Source organism: Chenopodium quinoa, unplaced genomic scaffold (genome assembly GCF_001683475.1).
Source record: "Chenopodium quinoa cultivar QQ74 unplaced genomic scaffold, ASM168347v1, whole genome shotgun sequence".
In the NCBI taxonomy this organism is placed as follows: domain Eukaryota; kingdom Viridiplantae; phylum Streptophyta; class Magnoliopsida; order Caryophyllales; family Amaranthaceae; genus Chenopodium; species Chenopodium quinoa.
The window spans coordinates 2,684,899-2,707,081 of NW_018743858.1; the positions used below are offsets into that span (position 1 = coordinate 2,684,899).

The window sequence follows — 22,183 nt, forward strand, 5'->3', positions numbered from 1 at the left end:
ACTCTCAAGTTCCAGACCAAGTATGGAAGGTATATGTGGACGGAAGCTCTACTTCAAATGGTTGTGGAGCAGGCGTCATATGTCAGTCGCTAGAGGGCGACAGGTTCGAGTATGCTCTACGCTTCAGTTTTCAGGCTTCAAACAATGAGGCAGAATATGAAGCTTTACTAGCCGGGATCCGCATGTCCAAGGCGGCAGGGGCAAGAAAAATAGACGCCTGTTCCGATTCACAATTGATAGTGAGTCAGTACAATGGCGAATACGAAGCAACCCATCCGGCCATGATCAAGTATTTACAGGCGGTCCGACAAGCAGTCGGCTCCCTTGAGGATTTCCATCTGATCCAAGTGCCGAGATCAGAAAACAATCAGGCGGATGCACTGTCAAAATTAGCATCATCCGCCTCCTCTGATACTCCTCGAACTGTTTTTTGGGAAGTAATGGAGAAGAGAAGCATCGAGGAAGACCCTATTGGAATCCTAGACAGAAGCTCAACCTGGATGGATCCAATCAGGGCATATCTGACAAAGGGTACCCTGCCGGATGATCATCAACAGGCGGCAGCACTGAAAAAACGAGCAACCTGTTTTGAAATAATAAAGGGAGAACTTCACAAAAGGGGGTACCTTCAACCCTTCTTAAAGTGTGTTACTCCAGAGAAGGGACGAGAGATACTAGACGATCTTCACTCTGGTTACTGTGCTTCTCATATAGGCGGTAGGACGCTTGCTCAACGGGCAAGGCGGCAGGGCTACTTTTGGCCTACTTTGGAAGCAGATGCAATGGAGATGGTGAAAAAATGTGACAAGTGCCAAAGGTTTGGCAAACTAATTCACCGTCCGGCTACTGACCTCACTACCATTCACAGCCCACTACCGTTTGCTAAGTGGGGCATGGACATTCTGGGTCCATATACGCCTGCTACAGGCGGCAGAAGGTACATACTTGTTGCCGTTGACTACTTCACTAAATGGGTAGAGGCGGAGGCTGTAAAGGGAATCAAGACGAAAGATGTAATTTCATTCATTTGGAAAAATGTCATCACTCGGTTCGGGGTTCCCATGTCTATGGTTTTTGATAATGGTCCCCAATTTGAGACGCCTGTTCTCAAAAGCTGGTTGGGAGACCAAGGAATTGCACACTACTTTGCATCTGTCGGCCGTCCACAAGCAAACGGCCAGGTAGAAGCCTTTAATAAAATCATCTCAGACGGTCTCAAGAAAAAGATTGAACGAGCAGGCGGCCTATGGGCGGATGAACTACCACATGTTCTTTGGGCCATTAGGACGACTGAAAAAGGGGCGACTGGAGAAACTCCATTCCTCCTAACTTACGGTGCGGAAGCTGTTCTTCCAATAGAACACTACGAGCCGACTCTTCGAGTAATGCTATATGACGAAGAGGCAAACTGGGAAGCCATGCGCCTGGCATTAGACTCACTTCCTGAAAAGAGGGGCAATGCTGTCTTGCGCCATGAGATCTATCGCCTGAGAATGACTAGATCATACAACAAAAAAGTACACAGGCGTCCACTCAAAGTAGGGGACTTTGTACTTAGAAAAATGGAAGCAGTTGGTAGGGCTAATGAGTCTGGCAAACTAACTCCCAACTGGGAAGGACCCTACCGAATCTATGAGGAAGTCAGGGACGGTACCTACCGTCTGGAAACACCAGACGGACAACCGTTGCCTCGAACTTGGAATGTAGATAATCTTAAAAAATATTTCTTCTGAATGATGTAAAGTAAAGAGCTACTTAATAAAGTTTGCACTTACTATTCAATTTTGTATTACGAGGGGCATGCCGTCTGTACCTTTACAGTCGGCTACTCTCCATTGAGTTTTTTACTCTATCTTCAGAGGGGCATGCCGTCTGTACCTTTACAGTCGGCTACTCTCCATTGAGTATTTTACTCACAATACTTAGCTAAAAAGATTAGGGCCTGGCCGACCCTGTGCCTAACAGGCGGCTACCCTTCTTTTACTTAGCACCTACGTTCACCAAGAACTTACCAAGGCCACAGGCCGAATGATCAGACCAGGCGCCAAGCCAACTGATCAAATCTACAAAACTAATACGACCTGTCCCAACATCATAGCAGGCGTCCGGCGGCATCCCTCCGGATGAAATTCGTCGCAGAGAGCAGCTCCCTTTTGGGTGGAACATTGTTCTATAAACTAATTACACGGCACCTATACGACTGTCCCCAAGGGCAACCACGTAGCCGTTTTTGAGACAAGGATAACTCTATCACTAACCAAACCAGTGGTAGCAGTTGACATCTGAGTTAGATGACCGCCTGTATTACTTGGGATAAATGCAGGGGGTACCTATTGAGTTAATAGCCAACAAACATTGGCGAATCAAGGGGTCTAGCCGGCCTACGCCGCCTGGTACCTCTACTTCTCAAACAAAAGTGACGGCGACTGAGTAACTCCAACGTTAACTCATAGTCACTCCTTCAAATTTGGTATGGAACCTAAAAGGTTTGAGTCGTCCGCCTGTTTTTAACAAACAAGGGCACTCAAACCCCTATTCCTACTAGGTAACCTATTGAGTTAATAGCCAACAAACATTGGCAAATCAAGAGGATCAGCCGGCCTCCGCCGCCTGGTACCTCTACTACTCAATCTAGAGTGTGACGAAGACTAAGTAACTCCTATGTTAACTTAATAGTCACTCAAACTTAGTATGGAGCCTAAAAGGTATGAGTTGTCCGCCTGTTTTTAACAAACAGGGGCTCTCAACCACTACTCTTGCTAGGTTAACAAATTATGAGTTAAAAGCCAACAACATTGGCAATATAGGGAAACAACCGGTACCCGCCGCTTGTTATCTCTACCACTCAATTCCTTGGCGACTAGGTAATATTCTATTTACTTGGTCAGACCACTTTCCTACTTGGTTAAAATTACAAAAAGACAGGCACGCCTGCCTAAAAAGGATCCAGACAAAATAGTTCGAATACCGATTGAATAAATGGCCGACTGATCGTCTATCCTGGAAACAGACAACCAGTCGTCCAGGGGCATAGGCGGCGTACTAATAGGCGGCGTACTAACTATCCGTACCTGTCTGCAACGTTCGGCCATGTACAACAGTCGGTCTAGTAAACAATGGGATATTAGATATGGAATACTTGGACAAATTTGAAGCAAAACAAAAATTCATTAAAAATAAGCCGGTCATTAAAGACCAGCAAAATATTCAAAGCCCCGGCCCCCTGGCCGGGTAAATACAAAGCAAACGGCACGCAGGCCGTGGAAAAAATACAGTAAGCTTAAGAAGGGGGCAGTTCAGTATTAGCAGCTGCCGCCTGGTCAGCACTCTTCTTGCTGGACTCGGCTTCAGCTGCATCCTCTTTTGATGCCTTACCCCCAAGTGGCACAAGCGCCACAACCGGCTCTTCCTCCTCCTCCAACGCATCTCCCAACGCCTCTTCTTCAGAAGCCGCCAGGATCTCTTGATTATATGTTTCCGAACACTGGCGGTACGTTCTTTCCCAAGAGGCAAAGTCGGCATTGGGGAACAGGCGGCCCCAGGTCATGCGCTGGATTTGAGCGGAGTCTTCCATCATCTCCCGGACGAGCTCTTTCTTCTCTTGCTCTGCCTTTTCCGAGAGCTCTTGGGTAAGACTCTTCTCTTGGCTCACCAGGCGTTCTTTTACGTTGGCCAAGGATTTCTCCATGGCTTCGTAAGAGTACATTTTTTGGCGAAGAGGTTTCAGCTCGGCCTTAAGATTTGTGATGGTCGCCTCCAGCTCGTCATTTTTCTTCTGGGCCGCCTCTAACTGAGCCCGAACAGCGGCGGTAGCCTGCGCCTGATAATAAAGAATATCAATGGTCAGTACTTCATTTTGGGCAATTTGAAACATTGCCTTATCACAGTTAGAGGCGGCCATAGCTTTTGCAGCCTTTACCTCTTTGTTTTTCCGATCAAGCGGCTTGCGAAGGCTGTTAACTCGGAGCAGGGCCTAAGTATAAAAAAAAACAGGCGTCAGTTTCCAAACAAAAAAGATAACAGGCGTCCTGGAATTCAAATACTCAAAAAGTATACCTCAGCAAGGACCCCTGCAATCCCATCAAGGTCAAGGGTGCCGGCACCCCTGACCGCCTCCCTTTCAGATGGAGGAACTACTTTGATCATGGACTTGGCTACCTCAACCAAGTCAAGCCCCTGAGGGCCGGCTGCATCAAGCGTAAAAAAGCAAGTTAGACCTAGTCAAGAAGGAAGCAAGTGTAAAAGTTTTTACAAGTAATTGTCCATACTTCTAGGCGGCTCCGCCGGGGTTTTAGAAGAAGTGGCCGGCTGCTTCTCAGCCGCCACTGTTTTCATGGAAGACCCAGGAGAGCTTGCAACAGTCGTCCTCCGGGCCTTGGGGTCCGGCTGTTGCGAGGAAGAAGCTCTTGGAGTGCCCGACTGAAAATAAAAAGAGTTAGTATATGCATAAGACAACTCCCAAAAGAGGAAGAGTTTCGAAGCCTACCAAGGGTGCCCCCTTGTTGGGGGAGTCGGTACAAGACTGTTGCATGAGAGAGGCCCGCAACATGGCCGCCGCAGTCTTGGATGCTGTTATTTTACTCATGGCGTCAGCTGCAAAAAATAAACAGCAAAGTTAGTAAAGATCCCAAGTAAACAAAGCGTGAAAAAACAGAGTATTTGACAGGCCGACTACCTCTAGAGCACCGACTGCTGAGGCCACAGGCGGCCAAAAAGTACTCGTCATAGAGCCACTTGAAGCTCGGGACGCAGTTTAGGGGTACTTGCTCTCGTACCCCTGAAGTAGAGTTCACCCTAGTCTCTACTTTGAAGAGTCCTTTGTCTAGGATCTCTTTTTTAGCCTTTGGGGGAACAGGCGGCATGCTGCGGCCGCCTGCGAGAAGAGGCGGATCCCTATTCCACTTGTTAAAGCGTTTGTTCAGCTCTGTGTCTGAACCCTCGATGATAAGGAAGGTGTTCCGCCAATCCTTCCATTTGTTCGCCTTACCTCTCGTCATGAGTTAGCCCCTATGGCTTGTTAATTGATACCAGCCGGTACCTCCCGACTTAGGGGTCCGGCTGAGATAGTTCATGTGGGCGAAAGCCTCAAAGCTTGGCTCCACCCCGTACATTTCGCACCCGGCCACATAGCCGAGTACGTTTACCCAAGAGTTGGGGGCTAACTGCCATAACCCCAAATCATACCCATCTAAAATCCGCTGAACAGCCGGATGTAATGGGAAGCGCAGTCCAGCTTTGATGGCCGCCACATAGCAGCCAAAGCAGCCGTCATCATAGCTGGTACCAGCCGGCCAGACGACAGTGTCTTCTGGATCCGACACGAACAGTAAAAATTCCGGGCCCATTCTGTGGTTAGCTATAAAGCTCTCCACTTTGTCTTGCATGGTTGCTATCCGGCCCCGGGGTACCGTGCAGTAGTAGGGGGTGTTTTCCTCTCTGTAAGAGGCGGACGGCTCCGCCCAATTGTCCCCCTTCTCAACTGCATGAGAAAGCCTCGCCTCTTGTAGGCGGTTGTTTCTTTCTTCTGAGCCTGGAGAAGCGTGGCCAGAAGAGCTGGACTCGGACTCGTCCTCTGACGAGTCCGAAGAGGACGACTCCTCCCCTCTCCCAGAGGGGCCCGCCTCCTCTCCCTTAGAAGGAGCAGGAGGAAAATTAGACATATCAACGGTAAAATGGGAAGGGACCACCTTGACCCCTCCCTCAGAACTGTCGGCTGTCAAGCCGCTTTGCTTCACTTCTACATCTGGCGCCTGGTCAGATGTTTCACTAATGAGCACCCTTTGGGAGGAGCCGTCCGAGTTTGAGATCATAGCAATCTTTTTCGTTCTGGCCATCACGTTCTGCATAGACACAGATACAGTCGGACTTTGTATAAAGGGCAAAGATGGGTCCAGAAAAGGGCAGGCGGCACTCCTAGTCCTAGATTCAGCCGTCCCCGGTGACCGGCTGATCACTAACTTAGGTCGTGTCGTGTGCTTCCGTGGTGCCATTTCAAAAAACAAAAAGAAAATTAAGAGTAAGAGAACTGAGTTACCTGAACGAGTGACGGTTGATGAAGTTCTGGAAATCCGGTGCAGTCGGCTTGTCAGAACAGGCGGTAGGCAGAAAAGGTCCGAAATGTCAGAGCAAGTTCAGGGGTCCGAATGTTCTCGCAAAGTTCTCAAATGTGAAAATGACCGAAGTCAGCACTTCCTTATATAGGCAAAGTGAGAAGGCGAAGGGTCGCTTCCAAATTCAAAATTTGGGCGGGAAAATCTCTCGGCCATTTGCAAGGTGACACCTGTAGCAGGCCGTCGCCTGTCACCGTGCGACACCTGTCACAGGTGACACGTGACCAGTCACGCGCCACCTGTGAGGGGCAAATGATTAGGGGATTTTTATCCACCAATCACCGTTTGACAAGTGGACCAACCAGGTTCCGCCACGTGTCCTTCACGTAGGCCAATAGGAGCCTGCCACGTGTCAATCACAGATACGTCCTCTACGGACCAATTGAGACACGCCACGTGTCCACCCATGCCAAATGGGAAAACCGGCCAACAAGGCCCAATCCTGTTTAGAGGCCCGGTCAGCCCTAGGTTTACCCTAAACCTAGAGAGTGGCACGCTTCTCAAGACTATAAATACTTAATTAATCCTCATTAAAGGGGATCAAGCAATTAATCTCACCTGAAGAACGGAACAGAACAGAAACGTTACGGAAGACACTAATAACCGGCTGATCTCGCTAACAAAGCAGATTACCTACATTAAACACTCTCACCTAGAGAGACCTTATTACTTTAATTTCCGTATTAATTACTCCTTAATCAGGTACTAACTTGACCGTTGGAGGCGGAGCTCTCAGGAGTCTCCGTTATTTTGCAGGTACAGGCGTCCGGTTCCAGTCTCGGAATTGTAACTCTCCCGCAGGACATCAGAAAACCCCGAAACAAGGCTAGTGTTATCAATCTATTTAAGTAGTACTAATTTTATAGTGAAAATAAGTCATGCAAATGAAGAATTGAGCTTGTAGGCTAGTCTATGTATAACATTCACAATAAATAAAAAAGTACTCAAAAGTAAACCCAATAATCTTAAAAGTAAATAAAATAATCTATAAAGTAACTGCAATAAAGCCTTTAGTTGTGGTAACATAGTTTTGTTCTTTTATTTCGTATCTGGGTAGGGGTTGGAGTTGGAAATGGGGCATGTCACTGTTTGGTGATAAAGTGTTGAACTCAAAATACCTTAGTTCAAAAGTAAATAAAAAAGGCTAAAAAGTAAATTAAAACATCATTAAAGTAAATAAATAATATTACTTTTGCTCATGCTTCTGCTGCTCCTCCTGCACATGCTGCACTCTTACTCACAGCAGTTTTCCGTTTCGCTCAACTTTAAGAACTCCCGAGCAGCAGGCAGCAGAGCAAAAATTGCATAGCAGTAGCAGCAAGCCATGGCAGGGCCAGCAGCTGTAGCAACAGCCTAGGCCGGGCCAGCAGTAGCAGTGGTAGGGCTTACAGGGCAGCAGCTGCAGCCTTGGTAGGGCCTGCGTGGCAGGGCAACGGCACTCAACCCGATCATTTACATATGTTTGAGTGGGGCGGGCTATTAGGCTTGGGACAGTGATCATGGATGAGTTGGATAAGGTTGTAGCAGTTGGATACTACACTTCTCCTGCAATTGCTGAAGCTCTCGCATTAAGATACGACCTCCAACTAGCAAGAATATTGGGGTATTTAAAAGTAAATAAAAAAGAGGATATTTTGGATTTTAACACCTTACAAAAGGCTGAAAATGTTTTTTAACACCCCCCAAAAAAAAACTTTTATTTTAACACCTCCCAAAAATATAAAAGTTGGAAGTTAACACCAAAATCCATCTTCCGTTAACAGAACTGTTAGTGGGGCCCACCCCAACGGATATATTTTTAAAAGATCTGTATATAAGAACCATTCTTCCACGATTCTTGCACGATATATAAGAACCATTCTTGCACGATTCTCCCCCAATGAACGAAATTGTTGTTCTTATTGAATAGCAGCAGCGCATTGCATTGTTGCACGATACTTGAAACAATTCTTTCACGATTCTTCCACGATTTTTGAGAAGAGGAACAGATTGAAGCTGCTGAAACAGGTGAGTGCGGTCAATTGTTCGGTTGTTTGGTAATTATGGTTTAAATTCTCTTCAATTATTATTTGCAATTGTTTCGTACTCAGATTAATGGTTGGATTATGTTATGTACGCATCTAAATGCCCAATTGCGAAATTAGGGTTCGTCAGAAATTGAATTTGGGGCTTTTCGTATTATGAAATTAAAAATGAATTTTGTTGCTGTCAATGTTAATTCGTCAGTGTACAAATCTGACGAATGTGACTGTCGATCTAAAATTGATGCAGATTATGTCGTTTGTTAGCTCTTCCCCTCCTGAGGCCAGAAAATGTAAGTGTGGTGTGCCAATGGCCAAGCTCACTAGCTGGACAAGGGAGAATCCAGGCAGGAAGTTCATATCATGTAAGTTTTATGACCCAATAACAGAAACAAGGGGTTGCAAAGCTTTCGAATGGGTTGATCAACCTGATGGAACAGATTGGCAAACAGGGGTTATCAACAACCTGTTGTTGGATAAGAAGCTGCTAAAGGGTGAAGTTAATGAATTGAAAAGGGAAGTTGATGAAATCAGTGGCCAAAGGAGGTGCCTACTTAATGAAGTTGATAATTTGAAGATGAGATGCAAGGCCTTGAACGCTGACAGGAAGAGAATGAACAGGGAGTGCAATGAAGGGAAGGTGTCTTCAATCAGCTGTTTTGGTTGGGTGGGCATGGCCATTTGTATAGGTTTGTCAATGGGTGTAATTTTCCTAATGGCTAGGGGTGTGTAATAGTAAGCTGTATTAAGTAGTTATAATTTCTTGTAATGACTTGAAGTGTTATAAATATGTCTTTTAATCAACCTATTTATGCCTTGTCTAAGTTCCTATTTATGCCTTGTCTTTTAATCAACCTATTTAAACATGTGAAACATTAAAACATGGGAAATATGTGAAACACTAAGATAGTTCAAGTACAGGTTGACAAAAGAACCTTACTTCAACATGTTTCAATGGCAATCAAAGCCATGCAACCATTACAATTCAATATCTAATTGTTCAAATTTGTTAAGGGAAGCCACTAAAAAACTAGCAAGTTACATAACCAGTCATGAGTACATAATAAAAGTTTGAAATTGTTCAACAGACATAATGTTTGATATCCAGCATGAGTACATCACTGAGTAAGGTTGTTGAGGGATTGCAGCCTGGCCCTTGTTACAACACCTGTGGCTGTTGTAGGCTGACTTGAGGAAGACCTTGTCTTTCTTTTTGGTTGGCTTGAGGCAGGCTGACTTGAGGAAGGCTGAGCTGAGGATGGCTGACTAGAGGATGGCTGAGCTGAGGAATGCTTAGCTGAGGAAGACTGTGGCTGTGGGCGCTTGCTGAATGGCAGACAACCTTCTTGCTCTTGAGGAAACTTTTTGTTTCCTATGCTGTTTGGTCCAGCCCCAATTGCACTCTATGACATGCATATAAAAATAAAAAGTCAATGGAAAAGACACATACATATATAAAACAAAGGGGGAGTTGGTGTAATGCTTGTGTTACCTTTTTAGCAGCCCTAATCTCTTTCTTCTTCCTCTCCTCCACCATCCAAGGAGTGTTCAGTGGGGGTCTGCCTGCTGACTTTATCAGCTCTGTAGCTGGTGCAGCAGGTACTTTGCAAGTCTTGGCATAATGCCTATATCCCCCACAGTTGCTGCATTGCTTCTTCCTCTTGGTACTTGCCTGACCACCTGAAGAAGAACATTCTCCTGGCTCAAGCTTCCTTTTTTTGCTCTTTGGTCTCCCAGGTTGCACCTTAACAGAAGGGGGTAGTGGTTCCCTCATTCTGACTGTCTCCCAGTGCTTTGGGCCAGGCATTGGTTGGACAGCTGGTTCATAAGCAGACCTGTATGTGTCCATGGTATAGTATGGGTCAACAACAGCCTCTATGTCACCCCTCATATCCAATATGCAGGCATAAGCATGAACACATGGAATGCCAGTGAGTTCCCAATGGTAACATGTGCAGGTCTCCTTGTCCAAATCAACCAACACCTGGTCATCCTTCAGCTGCACCTCAAATGTATTCCCTCTGGATGGCTGCACCACACAGGACCTAGCCACAAAGTCTATCCTCCCCAGAACATGCCTCACATATGGCACTAAGTTGTGTGTAATTGTTTTTGAATCCTCCCACTTTTCATTATTCCTGTTCATAATATACCTCCTCATCCATTCCATTTGGGTGAGGATAGGTTTATCTCTGGCAGGCCTAATGACTGCATTGAAAGTCTCACACATGTTGTTCAACAACATGTTGGACTTGCAGTTTGGTGTGAATGCATGTCTAGACCAATGGTGGGGAGGAATGTTGATTAAATACTCATATGCCTCTTCATCGTAGAAATTGAACCTAAATAGTTAAGAGGGAAACAGAAGCATTACCTTTTGCCTGTCAGACATGATGGTCAGCCCAGCTCCTTGATCATGTGTGAACATTGACATAAGGGATTCCAAGAACCAACCCCAAGTTTCCTGGTTTTCAATCTCCACTGTGGCCCAAGCTAGAGGAAACAAGTTGTTATTCCCATCCTTAGCAACTGCCACCAGAATTTGCCCAGGAAAGGCACCCTTGAGGTGACAACCATCCAACCCTATTAAAGGCCTACAACCCTTTGCAAATCCATCTCTCAATGGCCTTAAACAGATGAACATCCTCATGAACAATGGTGGCTCTGGCCTGTCAATACCATCAACAACAACATTGCACCCTGAACCAGGGTTGTACTTCATCACAGCTTTCCCATAATCCCACACCCTAGCATACTGCTCCCTAGCTGAACCAAATATCAGTAGTTTTGCCCTACACCTAGCTAGCCATGCCTTATAGTAACTCACATCAACTCCTAAATCATTCAAAATCCTAGCCCTAATCTCCTTAATTCTCCAACCAGGGTTACTCCTAAACTCTTCTAAATACCTCTCTGCTATGTATTCAGCAGTAAGCATCTTGTTCTTCTTTACTCTGAAGCAGGAATGGTCTAAATTCAAGGTTTTGATTTGCCAAGTTTGCTGCTTAACAAGTTTTGATGCAAACACCTTGAACTGACACTTTACCCCCCCCCCACACATGTACAAGCAGGCATTCTACAAGTGTAGCTATTGAACTCACAGCCACATCTATATCTACACTGAACTGTAATCCTTTTACTGTCATTATGCAAGTAGTAGAACTCATACCTGTTTTGAATGGCATGAAGTCTTAAGGCCCTCCTCAAGACTGAAGCATTACTGAATTTCTGATTTAACTTCAACTTGATTGGGTTGTCAAAGTCCACATCAGCATTAAACCAAGGAGCATAGTCCTGTTCCTCATCAGATCCACACAAACTCCTTGAATCATCTGAATCAGCATCACTTTCTGGATTCACCTTCGGTTTTCCAACATCCAAATCATTTCTCAACTCTACTCTCTTATCTTTGCCAACCCTGTCATCTACTGCACTCTCCAAACCTTTCCTAAGGCTCTTGTTCACTTTGGCCAAGATCTCCTTTGACCCTTCAATATACCATTCCTCATCCCCTTCATCAAATTCTTCTTCACCAGGTTCCCAATCTTGTCCCTCATCACTCAAATCTGAACTTGAATAACCAGATCCTTCACATCCATCATCCTTTTCTTCATCAAACCTCAACACTTTAGCATTAGCTGAGGCTTTCCTAGGTGGACTCTCCTCCCTTTGTTCAGTTTCTGTCTTCTTAAACCTAGGGCTCCTCCTAATAGTCGATGTATTTGAACTTTCTACCTTCTTATCCTTTTTTTTTGTCTTTGCAGGATTGGGTTGGGCCTCTTGTATGGGCTGACTAGGAGCTTCTGTTGTTACAAAAACCTCAACATACCCCTCTTCATTTACTGTCTCCAAAAGGCCCTTAACCTCTTCACTGTTAACTAGTTCCCTTTTCCCAGTGTTAAAGGTTTTCCCCTTCTGCCTATACCAACAGCTGTAATGCATAGGCACATCCATATCACCATTAACAAAACCATGAATTGCAGCTGTTCTAATCAAATGCACATCCAACTTAGATACTTGAACCTTCCTCTTCCAGTAACACCAACCACCACACCAACACAGCAGCTGCCTGTTTTTGGTTACTCTTTTAGGGACAAAAGCACCTCCCACTCTAAGGCAGATGTCAACCAAACTATCCTTGTCACCCATTATCTACCCACCAGTGAAAAACATATAAAACATATTAAAAGCCATGTAACTATACATGCACAATACGAATAAACAAATCCATCACAGCCACACAAACAAACACATAAAAAAATTGAAAATAAACATATACAAGCCAATGTAGGTGCTCAGTAACATAAATTAATCAACAAACCACACTTGCTAGTTTAATTAACAATAAACCACCTTAATTAATCTCTACTTTCAATTACGAAATCCAATTAACCTAAGTCGCATAGTCAGTTACAGAAATTGATTTATCAAGGCTTTCCTACTGTGGTCCCAAAATTTACCCTAATTACCCAATTATTGCAAGGTTTACAGCAATGAAGCACCAGTAATTGACGAAATTGCTATCAAAGGAGAGCAATTTTACCTTATTTTCTGTGAATTTCAAGCGGCTTTCGCACTTTTGTAGTTGAAGAAGATGATGAAGAAACCCTCCTGAGCTTATCTTCTCCAACGTTGACACCACCCTACACTCCACTTCTCAGCCAAGATCTCCTTTGGTTCAAAAGCGAAATCAATGAAGGTTCAGAAAGAATTCAATGCAGAAGGTTGCTGCGAATTCAATGAAGAAAGAAGTTTCGTGTTTTGCTGGGTGAAAATTGAAGTTCAAGCCAATTTGTGGGACCCACGTTAAATTTCCGTGACGGAAATCGTTAACTGGTGTTAACTTCCAACTTTTATATTTTTGGGAGGTGTTAAAATAAAAGTTTTTTTTTGGGGGGTGTTAAAAAACATTTTCAGCCTTTTGTAAGGTGTTAAAATCCAAAATATCCTAAAAAAGAATCTAAAGTGAATAAAAAAGACTTTAAAGTAAACTGAATGAAATACACACAAATAATTGAAAGAAATAATTTTATCTCATAAATAAACCTACGTGGGATTCGAACCCACATCTTTTGTGCACTTGCACAATGCTCTACCTATTGAGCTAGTAGGCTAGTGTATATTGTCGAAGTAAAGAGAATTACTCAAAAAGTAAATAAAAAAATAAAACGATCTCAAAAGTAAATCTAATTTGAAAGGAGGTATGATCCTAAAACTGGATGCTTGCATAGTCCAAATCCCAAAAGACTACGGAGTATTAGATATAGAAGGATCTGACATACTTGCTTTGGGGTATGAAATATTTCAACAAATGGATATATTCCTTCCTTTGTTGTGCTATACAAAAGCCTGGATACTTAGGACACTCAACCTGAAAATATACAAAGTATCAAAATTATTAGAGATAAAACTGACTAAAATATCACTACATAATGCAGCAATATTGTAGTGGAACGCACAAAATGCATTCAAATCCCTATAATCCCTTTTTATATACGCTATACATCCAATATGCCTGATATACTAGAGCAATGCAGAGAAGATACATGACAAGTAGAATAAACCACATCAGCCACCATCAGCTACTAGCAAGCATAACCCCACCAGCCTAGCTCTTTCATCCACCCAACACATCAGCAACCAACACACAGCACCACACCCTTTGCCCTGTGCTCCATCACCACATATAGCCACACCATTCACACAACACCCAAGGCTACAATGAAAACCCACACAACAACTAGCCACACCACAAATAGCAACAATTGTACAGCTAGCCTTAATCAACACAATACATCTCTACCGTTATCCAAACACTTAAACATTATCCATCCCTACTGTCTTAAGATAATATTCAAAGGCTTTGCTATTAAAAGATGTCAATTTATGCAACATAAAAAAAGGGAGAAATCTTTTTAACAAACTACCCTTTTGCTTGACAGTCCAAGAGATAAAAGTACTGCAAACCCAACAATTACAACAATCCCAATTGCCAATTAATTGTTGGGTTTGCAGTACTTTTTTCTCAGTCCAATCCAACCTAACACCTCCTCTTGACAGAGGTTCACCAATTCATCATATTATAGTCTAACTTATTTCAAGCATTTCATCAACACATGTAAAACTTAATCTAAAACTCAAGCTAAATCCCAACAACAACAACAACAACAACCAAAAAAAAAAAAAAAAGACACAAAATCATGACCAAAGACTCAAAATAATGCAAAGGACAATAAATCGTAATATAAGACTTAAAACAACACAAAATCATACAAATAGACTAAAAATTTAGGAAAAAAAACAAATCGTAATATAAAACCCTAAAACATATTAAGTAATTCAAAAAACCCCCAAATCGTAATATATGAACCCTAAATCGTAGAAAGTACTTCAAAAAAACAAAATCATAATAGAAAAAAAACACTAAATAAAAAAGAATTAAGCTCAAAAAATCAAACAAAAACAAAAACAACAAATCAAAAATAATAAATTGAACAAAAAAAACAAAAAATTTCAAATCGAACAAAGCAGATCGCAAATGGATAAAAAAATTCACAAAATCGCAAAAAGTATAACAAATCAAAAATATTACCTCTTTAGATTCGATAGATAACATAAAATCGAAGAAAGTTGATGAAAAAATTGAATAACTTGAGGAAATCAATTTGCAAAATCGAAAAAACAATGAGCGAATTCGAAGGAATAAAATCGCAGCAGAGAGAATTCAAGAGAAGAGAGAGAAAGCATAAAGAAGAGAGAGAAAGTGAAAAAACGCAGGAGATAGTCATTCAAAATATCAAATTTACTAATTTTCCATTAATGAAGCAGGTGGACTCTCGGCAGTTAGGTTAAGCGTGATCAACGGTCCTGATGAGTTCCTAATTCCTATTATTCACCTTGGTTCTCACATGATCTCAATCACACACACACACACACATATATATATATATATATATATATATATATATATATATATATATATATATATTTGAAGGACAATATACTCGTCAATACACATATTTAACTATCAATATCTTTAATGATGTTTTAGTATAAAAATACAAGTATGTAAAGAAAAATTATAAGTATGAAAGATCTAACTTGCTTTATATTTCAAGAGCTTATTTATGTTTTCATCATAAAAGCTTCTTTAGTGGCTTTTTTCCCCATATGATTATGATAATTATCATCTTATAGTAGTATAATATTGCTATCATTACTTGTATTTATTTATCAGCTTATGATTTGATGTGGTTTCTCACCTATTACAAATATTTTTTCATTAATGGTTACATTTTTTTTATGATACATGTGGTTGTATAATCAAGGTTTGGATTGTATTCATATGTTTAAACAATAATGAATTTAATTTATAATCTTTATATGTAATATTAAAGGTATATATTAACCTGAAAATACATGAGACATATGAAAATGTATCAATTATGGATACTTTATCATATTATAACAAGTAAAAATTTAATCTAAAAATTTAATATAGATAGTAATGCAATTAGTTCATGTTATATACATATATAAAACATTAAATTATATGTCTATTTAACTAAATTTTTCATAAATCAATCAATAACTATAAACTAAAAGACACCAGCAATATAATGACACGTGTCATTTTATGGTGTGCCCCTTAGTTTGTTTTTTTTTTTTTTTTTTAAAAAAAATCTATTTAGGAAACTAAATTATAACATAGTTATACATAAATAAAAGATTTGATGTATCCTTGACAACTATATAAACTTAAAACTAAAAAAAAAAAATTCAAACTGCAACATAATTTTTGCCAAACATAGTGTAAGGTACTTCAATAATAACATATATTTTTTTTGAATATTTTTATAAAATAATAGAGTATATTAGAAGCTCCAAGAAAGTAATTAGAATATTAATTACTTAAAACATAAGATTTGATATATCCTTTCACAAAAAATATTAACAACTACGGAGTATAAATTTAAGAAAAAAAATCGAATTCTTAACATGTGACATGCTGATGAGTGTAATGTACTACGTTTATTTCAACTCCAATTTAATTTCTAAAAAAAAATTAAAATAGAAATCTATTTACGGGTTAAATACATAGCGAGCACATAGTTTTAAGAAATTCATTTGGTTAATAAGTAGAAAAAAATAGCAATTTTTTGGTGAAATATACAAAAATATATAGATATTGTCAAATGTGTATATTAAAATACCTATTTAATAAATTTATGTTTTTTTTTTTAAATTAAAGGTAGTTTTAATTTAAGAATAATTATTTAATATTACCGTGCATGGGACGGGACCTAACCTAGTTATGTACTATGTTTATTACAACAAGATTATATATATACATATTTTTTAATTTTTTTTTAAAATTATGTAATAGAAGCTACAAGGTTAAACAATGAAATACGAATATCAAATCAACAAATTATACTTTTGTTAATTTCCTTGATTAATTTATAATTAGAATTTCAAACAATTAATACTTTATTATTAACTATGAATACCTTCAATAATACTGACCAAGAACGACACGATTATTCTTAGTGCGATTTTTTCTTGTCATTTTTGTTATTCATTATCAACGTTCAATTGATATGAATATATCATACGAAAGTCAAAAAAATTAATATAGTGTTAACTGTCAATAATAATAGTTATTGAAAATTACCGTGCGTGGCATGAGACCTAACCTAGTATTTCATAATAGATTCACAAGAAAATTTAATCGCTAATATGAATTTAACAATATACTCCCTTTGTTTTTATATTGTCTTGTATAAATGGAATCTATGGAGTAATATTTTAAAGATAATTATATATTTCAAAATATAGTCAGGTGACATCTTTTGATTAGACTTATCTTGCTTTTTAGAATAAAATATCTATTAATGCTTGGATACGTAATAAAAGATATGGTTATTACAATCACATTGAAAATTGTGTTTGATTGTAAATGAGACAACATATGGGAAACAGAAGGAGTATATTCAATAAAGTTATTGTTTGAGTATTTTAAGTTTTTTTTTAAAAAAAATGTTGTTTTTGTCATGTTGGATATTTTCTATTATTCGCACACATTAATTTGATCTGTTTGTTATTTATATGTTAAAAAAATCATAGTCATGTCAATTTTGTTAACTTCATCTCAATGCGTAGTTTCAAAATGTTAGTGTTTCGTGATATGAAAATAAAGTTATTGGTGACAGGCGAGTGTGAAACATCTAATATTCCGATTAAAAGATGGCAGGGGAGTATAAAACTTTCAAAAAGTCTAATAAAAAAAAAACTAACAAAACTTGTACAAGACTGACTTCTAAGTTATTTTACTACCTAATATCTATCATAATACAAACATATTTAGTTACCCCGCAATACTTATTCCTCCACTTTGTTTTACTTGCAACACTAAGAATTTAATTTGACATTATACATGTTCTCTTATGACGTCATATCGTGCTTTATATGGAAAGAAAAAAAAAATATAGTTATGTGGGATGTTAGATTCGCCTAGAAAAAAAATATAGTTGAAATTTTGAATTTTGGAGAGTGGTTGGATATAGGCAATGGAAATCAACTTAATTTATGTAACAAAGAGTCGAAGAGATTAAAAACAAAAAGGAAGGACGCGGAAGTTATTATACCATTTAATTCCAAACCATTGATTTTCTTTGTTATTATAGTATATGAATAAAGATGAATTAACAACGCCCCTAATGAGTATGTTTTTTCGTAACGTATAAAACGCATAATGCAGTTAATTAAAGCAATGCGTATAAACATTATAAAATCCAAAAAGTTTTTTTTTTTTAAAAAAAACATTCTCAAATATTATATTTATAAAAGAACAGAGGATATAATATATATATCATGAATCCGACACGACACGAGCACAAAATTATTGAGAGAAAACACAAAGTCGACACGATACGAAATCAACAAAAGCACAAATCATTTAGATAAAGTGGTTAAATTTTGGAGCTATCTTACATTGTATGTAGTTTTTAATAGATTTAATGAGCAACTAACATAAAATTGACACGAGACAAAACACGAACACGACATAAATTTTGTCAACCCTACTCAAACGCAAAAGGTTTAATTTAAAAAAGAATTACATAGGTTTTGTTAGATTTAGTAAACAACACGAAATGAACACAAAACCAAACATGAACACAACACCAAACATGAACACAACACAAATGTTTGCTTGCCTTAATCAGACTCATGACCAAAGAAAAAAAAAAAACCGTTGCAGTTAAAATGTTTTTGAAAAAAACACAAAAAAAATCATAAAAACTACAGGTTAATGCTACAACTTGCAAGTCATCAATTGAGACTTGAATGGAATTTCACCAAAACTACCTTTTCCACCAAATCTATTATTCTCTTTTTAAAATGTTATATAGATGTACATGTAATAAAATTTTTTTAGAAATTACGTATATAAATAATATAAAAGTCAAATTTGAAAATTTATTATTTTGAAAGAATTGAAGTATCTCACTAATTTTCTTTGTTATCAATTTCATCCAATTAAAATTTAATGCGATAAAATATGACCTCGGACCGAACTTTTGAGGACGGGATTGATGCAAGTCCGTATTCCATTTTTTGAAAGTCCCAAAAACTGTTCACTAAATCCTCACCGTCCTGCCGTTTTCTTTCCTAGGACCCTACACACCCAACTATAATTTCTACTTTACTCAAGAGTACTCGTACTATTTTTTTTTCCCTCCATTTAACACGAGTGATAATTATATTTCCCACTTTTTTATACGACCACCTTTTAGAGTTTTTATATATATATATATAGTGCTCTGCATCAGCAACACAAGATAGCATAACACCCATTACAAAAAATAAACCCACTACCAACTTTAACTCTCTTACCACCATTCCTTTTATTTTATTTTTCCCTCTCCCATCAAGTTTCTAAATCTTGTGTCTTCCACAATAATGGCACTATCTTCATCACTACTACCCCCACTTAGTAACAACTGTGCTACATCTCCTGCTAATCGCAAATTGTTCCGTGCCCGTGCTCAAGGCCGGATCTATGCTACCCTAACCGTTCAGCCACCCACGGAACCCTCAAAGGCAAGTAGCCTACCGATCAAGAAGATCCCCGGCGATTACGGTCTTCCAATCGTCGGTCCAATCAACGATCGCCATGATTACTTTTACAATCAAGGAAGGGAGGAGTTTTTCAAATCTAGAGTCCAAAAATACAAGTCAACTGTTTTTAGAGTCAACATGCCACCTGGCCCTTTGATCTCCTCTGACCCTAACGTCGTCGTTTTGCTCGATGGTAAGAGTTTTCTGACACTCTTCGACACTTCCAAAGTCGAAAAGAAAGACGTCTTCACCGGAACCTACGCTCCCTCCCTCGAGCTCACCGGTGGATACCGTGTCCTCTCGTACCTCGACCCATCCGAGCCGAGTCACGAGAAATTGAAACAACTAATGATCAAGCTAGTGAGCACCACCCGCCACCGAGTTCTCCCTGAGTTCGAAACATCTTACTCCAACTTATTCGATGAGCTAGAGAACGAGCTAGCCACACATGGAAAGGCCAAGTTCAACGAGGCCAACGATCGAGCTGCTTTCGACTTCTTGGCCCGAGCGTGGTACGGGGTTAATCCAGAAGACACAGAACTTGGAAAAACAGCACCATCAATAATATCTAAATGGGTATTATTCCAACTCGGCCCAATCCTCACACTTGGACTTCCAAAACCTATCGAAGAACTCACCCTTCATAGCTTTCGCCTTCCATTTTCACTAATAAAAAAAGATTACAAAAAACTTTACAACTTTTTCTACCAAAACTCAACCGATCTTCTCGAAGAAGCCTCCAACCTCGGGATCTCACGTGACGAGGCATGTCACAACCTTATATTCACCACGTGCTTTAACTCCTTTGGTGGGATGAAGATCTTTTTTCCTAACATGATCAAACAAATCGGACGAGCCGGGGTGAATCTCCACCGTCGACTTGCGGAGGAGATTCGATCTGCTGTCCGATCCAACGGAGGAAAACTCACCATGTCAGCCATGGAACAAATGCCTTTGATGAAATCAGTAGTGTACGAGTCCCTTCGGATCGAACCGCCCGTCCCGCTACAGTTCGGGCGGGCTAAAAAGGATCTCCTTATCGAATCCCACGACGCAGCGTATGAAGTTAAGGAAGGTGAGATGCTATTCGGGTTTCAGCCGTTTGCTACGAAAGATCCGAGGATATTCGATCGGGCAGAAGAGTTTGTAGCTGATCGGTTTGTTGGAGAAGAAGGTGAAGAAAAGTTGAAGCATGTTTTGTGGTCAAACGGGCCGGAAACCCAAAGCCCGGCTGTTCATAATAAGCAATGTGCTGGTAAAGATTTTGTTGTGTTGATTTCGAGGTTGTTGGTCGCACAGTTGTTCTTGAGGTACGACTCGTTTGGTATTGATGTTGGTGTTTCTCCTTTAGGAGCTAAAATTACTTTTACTTCCCTCAAGAGAGCAACCTTTTGATAAATGTTAGCTTGGTTTGCTTAGGGGTATGTACTAATCATATTTTAGGTGATTATTATTCGGATTTGGTTGTCACATTAGGAAAAATAAAAATAAAAGTTAATAATGTGACAAGTAAGTTTGGGTGTATGAGTAGTACGGGGTTATGTTTAGTATTAACGCGATTCTTTGGATCTACTAATGTCAAAATTACGAAGTAAGTTTGGATGTGCGGACTAGGAAATTAGGAATGGATAGGGGCTTTTTCTCTTGTGTTTTGTTGGTTTTTTAGCCTATTTAGATCTATCTTAATTGTGATTTGTTGTACTTTGTTTAGTAGCGAGCAATAGCTCATTATATCGGTATATATGAATATCATCTTTATTTTATGTATTCTATTTATTTATCCCTCTCTTCAGTCTCGTTTTTCTTACTGGTATTTTATAAATCCTCCATATTGTTTAAAGTGGTGACAAGTAAGTTTGGGTGTACGAGTAGTACGGGGTTATGTTTAGTATTTACGTAATCCATCTTGGACTTTTTTAATGAGAAAATACAAGTTTCTTTCAATGATAAACAAAATCTGTTTATCACATGACATTTTCGTAAATAAATCAACATTTTTTTCATAAATGTGGGCTCTATCGTTAATAATTAGATAAAGATGTTTATTTATTTACGAAAATGTCATGTCATAAACAAAAAATTGTTTATTACTTAGGAGGTGTTTGGTATTTAGGAATTGAGGGTGGGATTGGGAGTTTTAATCCCAATTCAAGAAAAAAGTTTTGTTTGTTTGATGGAAATGGAAATAAAAATAGGTTCGGGAATGAGAATATTTAGGGGAGAATTCCCACCATTTTATTACTTAGGAAGGGTAGGTAATAAATGGATAGGAATGAGAATAAGTTTAAAATGACATTTTTGCTATTAATGAAAACAGTGAAAGAAAATATTAGTAAGGGTAAATTTGTAAAATTGTTATTATTCCCTATATATTCCAACTCACTATTCAAACAAGGTATTGGTATATTTTCATGAATTCCCAACAATTAATTCCCAATCCTATTCCCACCTTTTAATCCCCAAACTCTCATTTCCTCATTCCAAACGTCCCGTTAGAGTAAGTGGAGCAAGCTCTCTTTCTTTTTTATTTTATTTTTTATATTTTTTTTTCACTGATCATTATCTTAGCTTTTAGTTTCTTCATAATCATAACTATAAAGACAACCTTTTTATATTTTTAAGCATGCTAGAGTATTTTAAAGATGATATAACAGGCTTGCCAATTAACTGAATTAAGATTGGAAAAACAACACTTTTATCACGTTATATTAGAATGTTTTCCTCCTAGTGCACATGATACAGATATACCATTTGTCAAAAAAAGAAATGGTTGAAATAACACCAAATATAAGCTGGGTGTTCCCAGTGATATAATCTTTATAAGGCAAAATTAGGCTCAACAGCACAAACTTATAACAAAGTGCACATAGGAGCTCATCTCTCCTCTCTCTTCAAAACCCTAGCCTATACGGTTGAATTTTGGAGGGGCTT

General features: G+C 39.3%; 4 protein-coding genes across 4 annotated transcripts in view; 2 read left to right on the plus strand and 2 right to left on the minus strand.

The window, feature by feature from the left end:
* Positions 1-7,969, minus strand: part of LOC110686327 — a 32,029-nt gene extending 24,060 nt beyond the window's left edge. The window contains 1 exon segment of the mRNA XM_021862916.1: positions 7,932-7,969. Coding sequence (XP_021718608.1) covers positions 7,932-7,969 — 38 coding nt within the window.
* LOC110686404 lies at positions 7,777-8,935 on the plus strand. The gene is made up of 2 exons (XM_021863016.1): positions 7,777-8,117; positions 8,382-8,935. Exon 2 carries the CDS (start codon positions 8,385-8,387, stop codon positions 8,862-8,864), a length of 480 nt encoding a protein of 159 aa, XP_021718708.1. The 5' UTR covers positions 7,777-8,117; positions 8,382-8,384; the 3' UTR covers positions 8,865-8,935.
* Positions 8,936-9,067: 132 nt separating this feature from the next.
* LOC110686403 lies at positions 9,068-10,446 on the minus strand. Its single transcript, XM_021863013.1, has 2 exons — positions 9,624-10,446; positions 9,068-9,534 (listed from the first exon to the last, which is right to left on the minus strand). Exons 1-2 carry the CDS (start codon positions 10,374-10,376, stop codon positions 9,250-9,252), a joined length of 1,038 nt encoding a protein of 345 aa, XP_021718705.1. The 5' UTR covers positions 10,377-10,446; the 3' UTR covers positions 9,068-9,249.
* Positions 10,447-18,897: 8,451 nt separating this feature from the next.
* Positions 18,898-21,037, plus strand: LOC110686405 (allene oxide synthase 1, chloroplastic-like). The gene has a single exon (XM_021863017.1). It carries the CDS (start codon positions 19,094-19,096, stop codon positions 20,645-20,647), a length of 1,554 nt encoding a protein of 517 aa, XP_021718709.1. The 5' UTR covers positions 18,898-19,093; the 3' UTR covers positions 20,648-21,037.
* Positions 21,038-22,183: the final 1,146 nt, after the last annotated feature.

Excerpts from the sequence above, each read along its gene's own strand:
- LOC110686404 (XM_021863016.1), top strand. The coding sequence starts at position 8,385 with ATGTCGTTTGTTAGCTCTTCCCCTCCTGAGGCCAGAAAATGTAAGTGT.
- LOC110686403 (XM_021863013.1), bottom strand. The coding sequence starts at position 10,376 with ATGTTGTTGAACAACATGTGTGAGACTTTCAATGCAGTCATTAGGCCT. Across the intron at positions 9,535-9,623 it reads AGATTAGGGCTGCTAAAAAG|AGTGCAATTGGGGCTGGACC; the intron begins GTAACACAAGCA and ends TGCATGTCATAG.
- LOC110686405 (XM_021863017.1), top strand. The coding sequence starts at position 19,094 with ATGGCACTATCTTCATCACTACTACCCCCACTTAGTAACAACTGTGCT.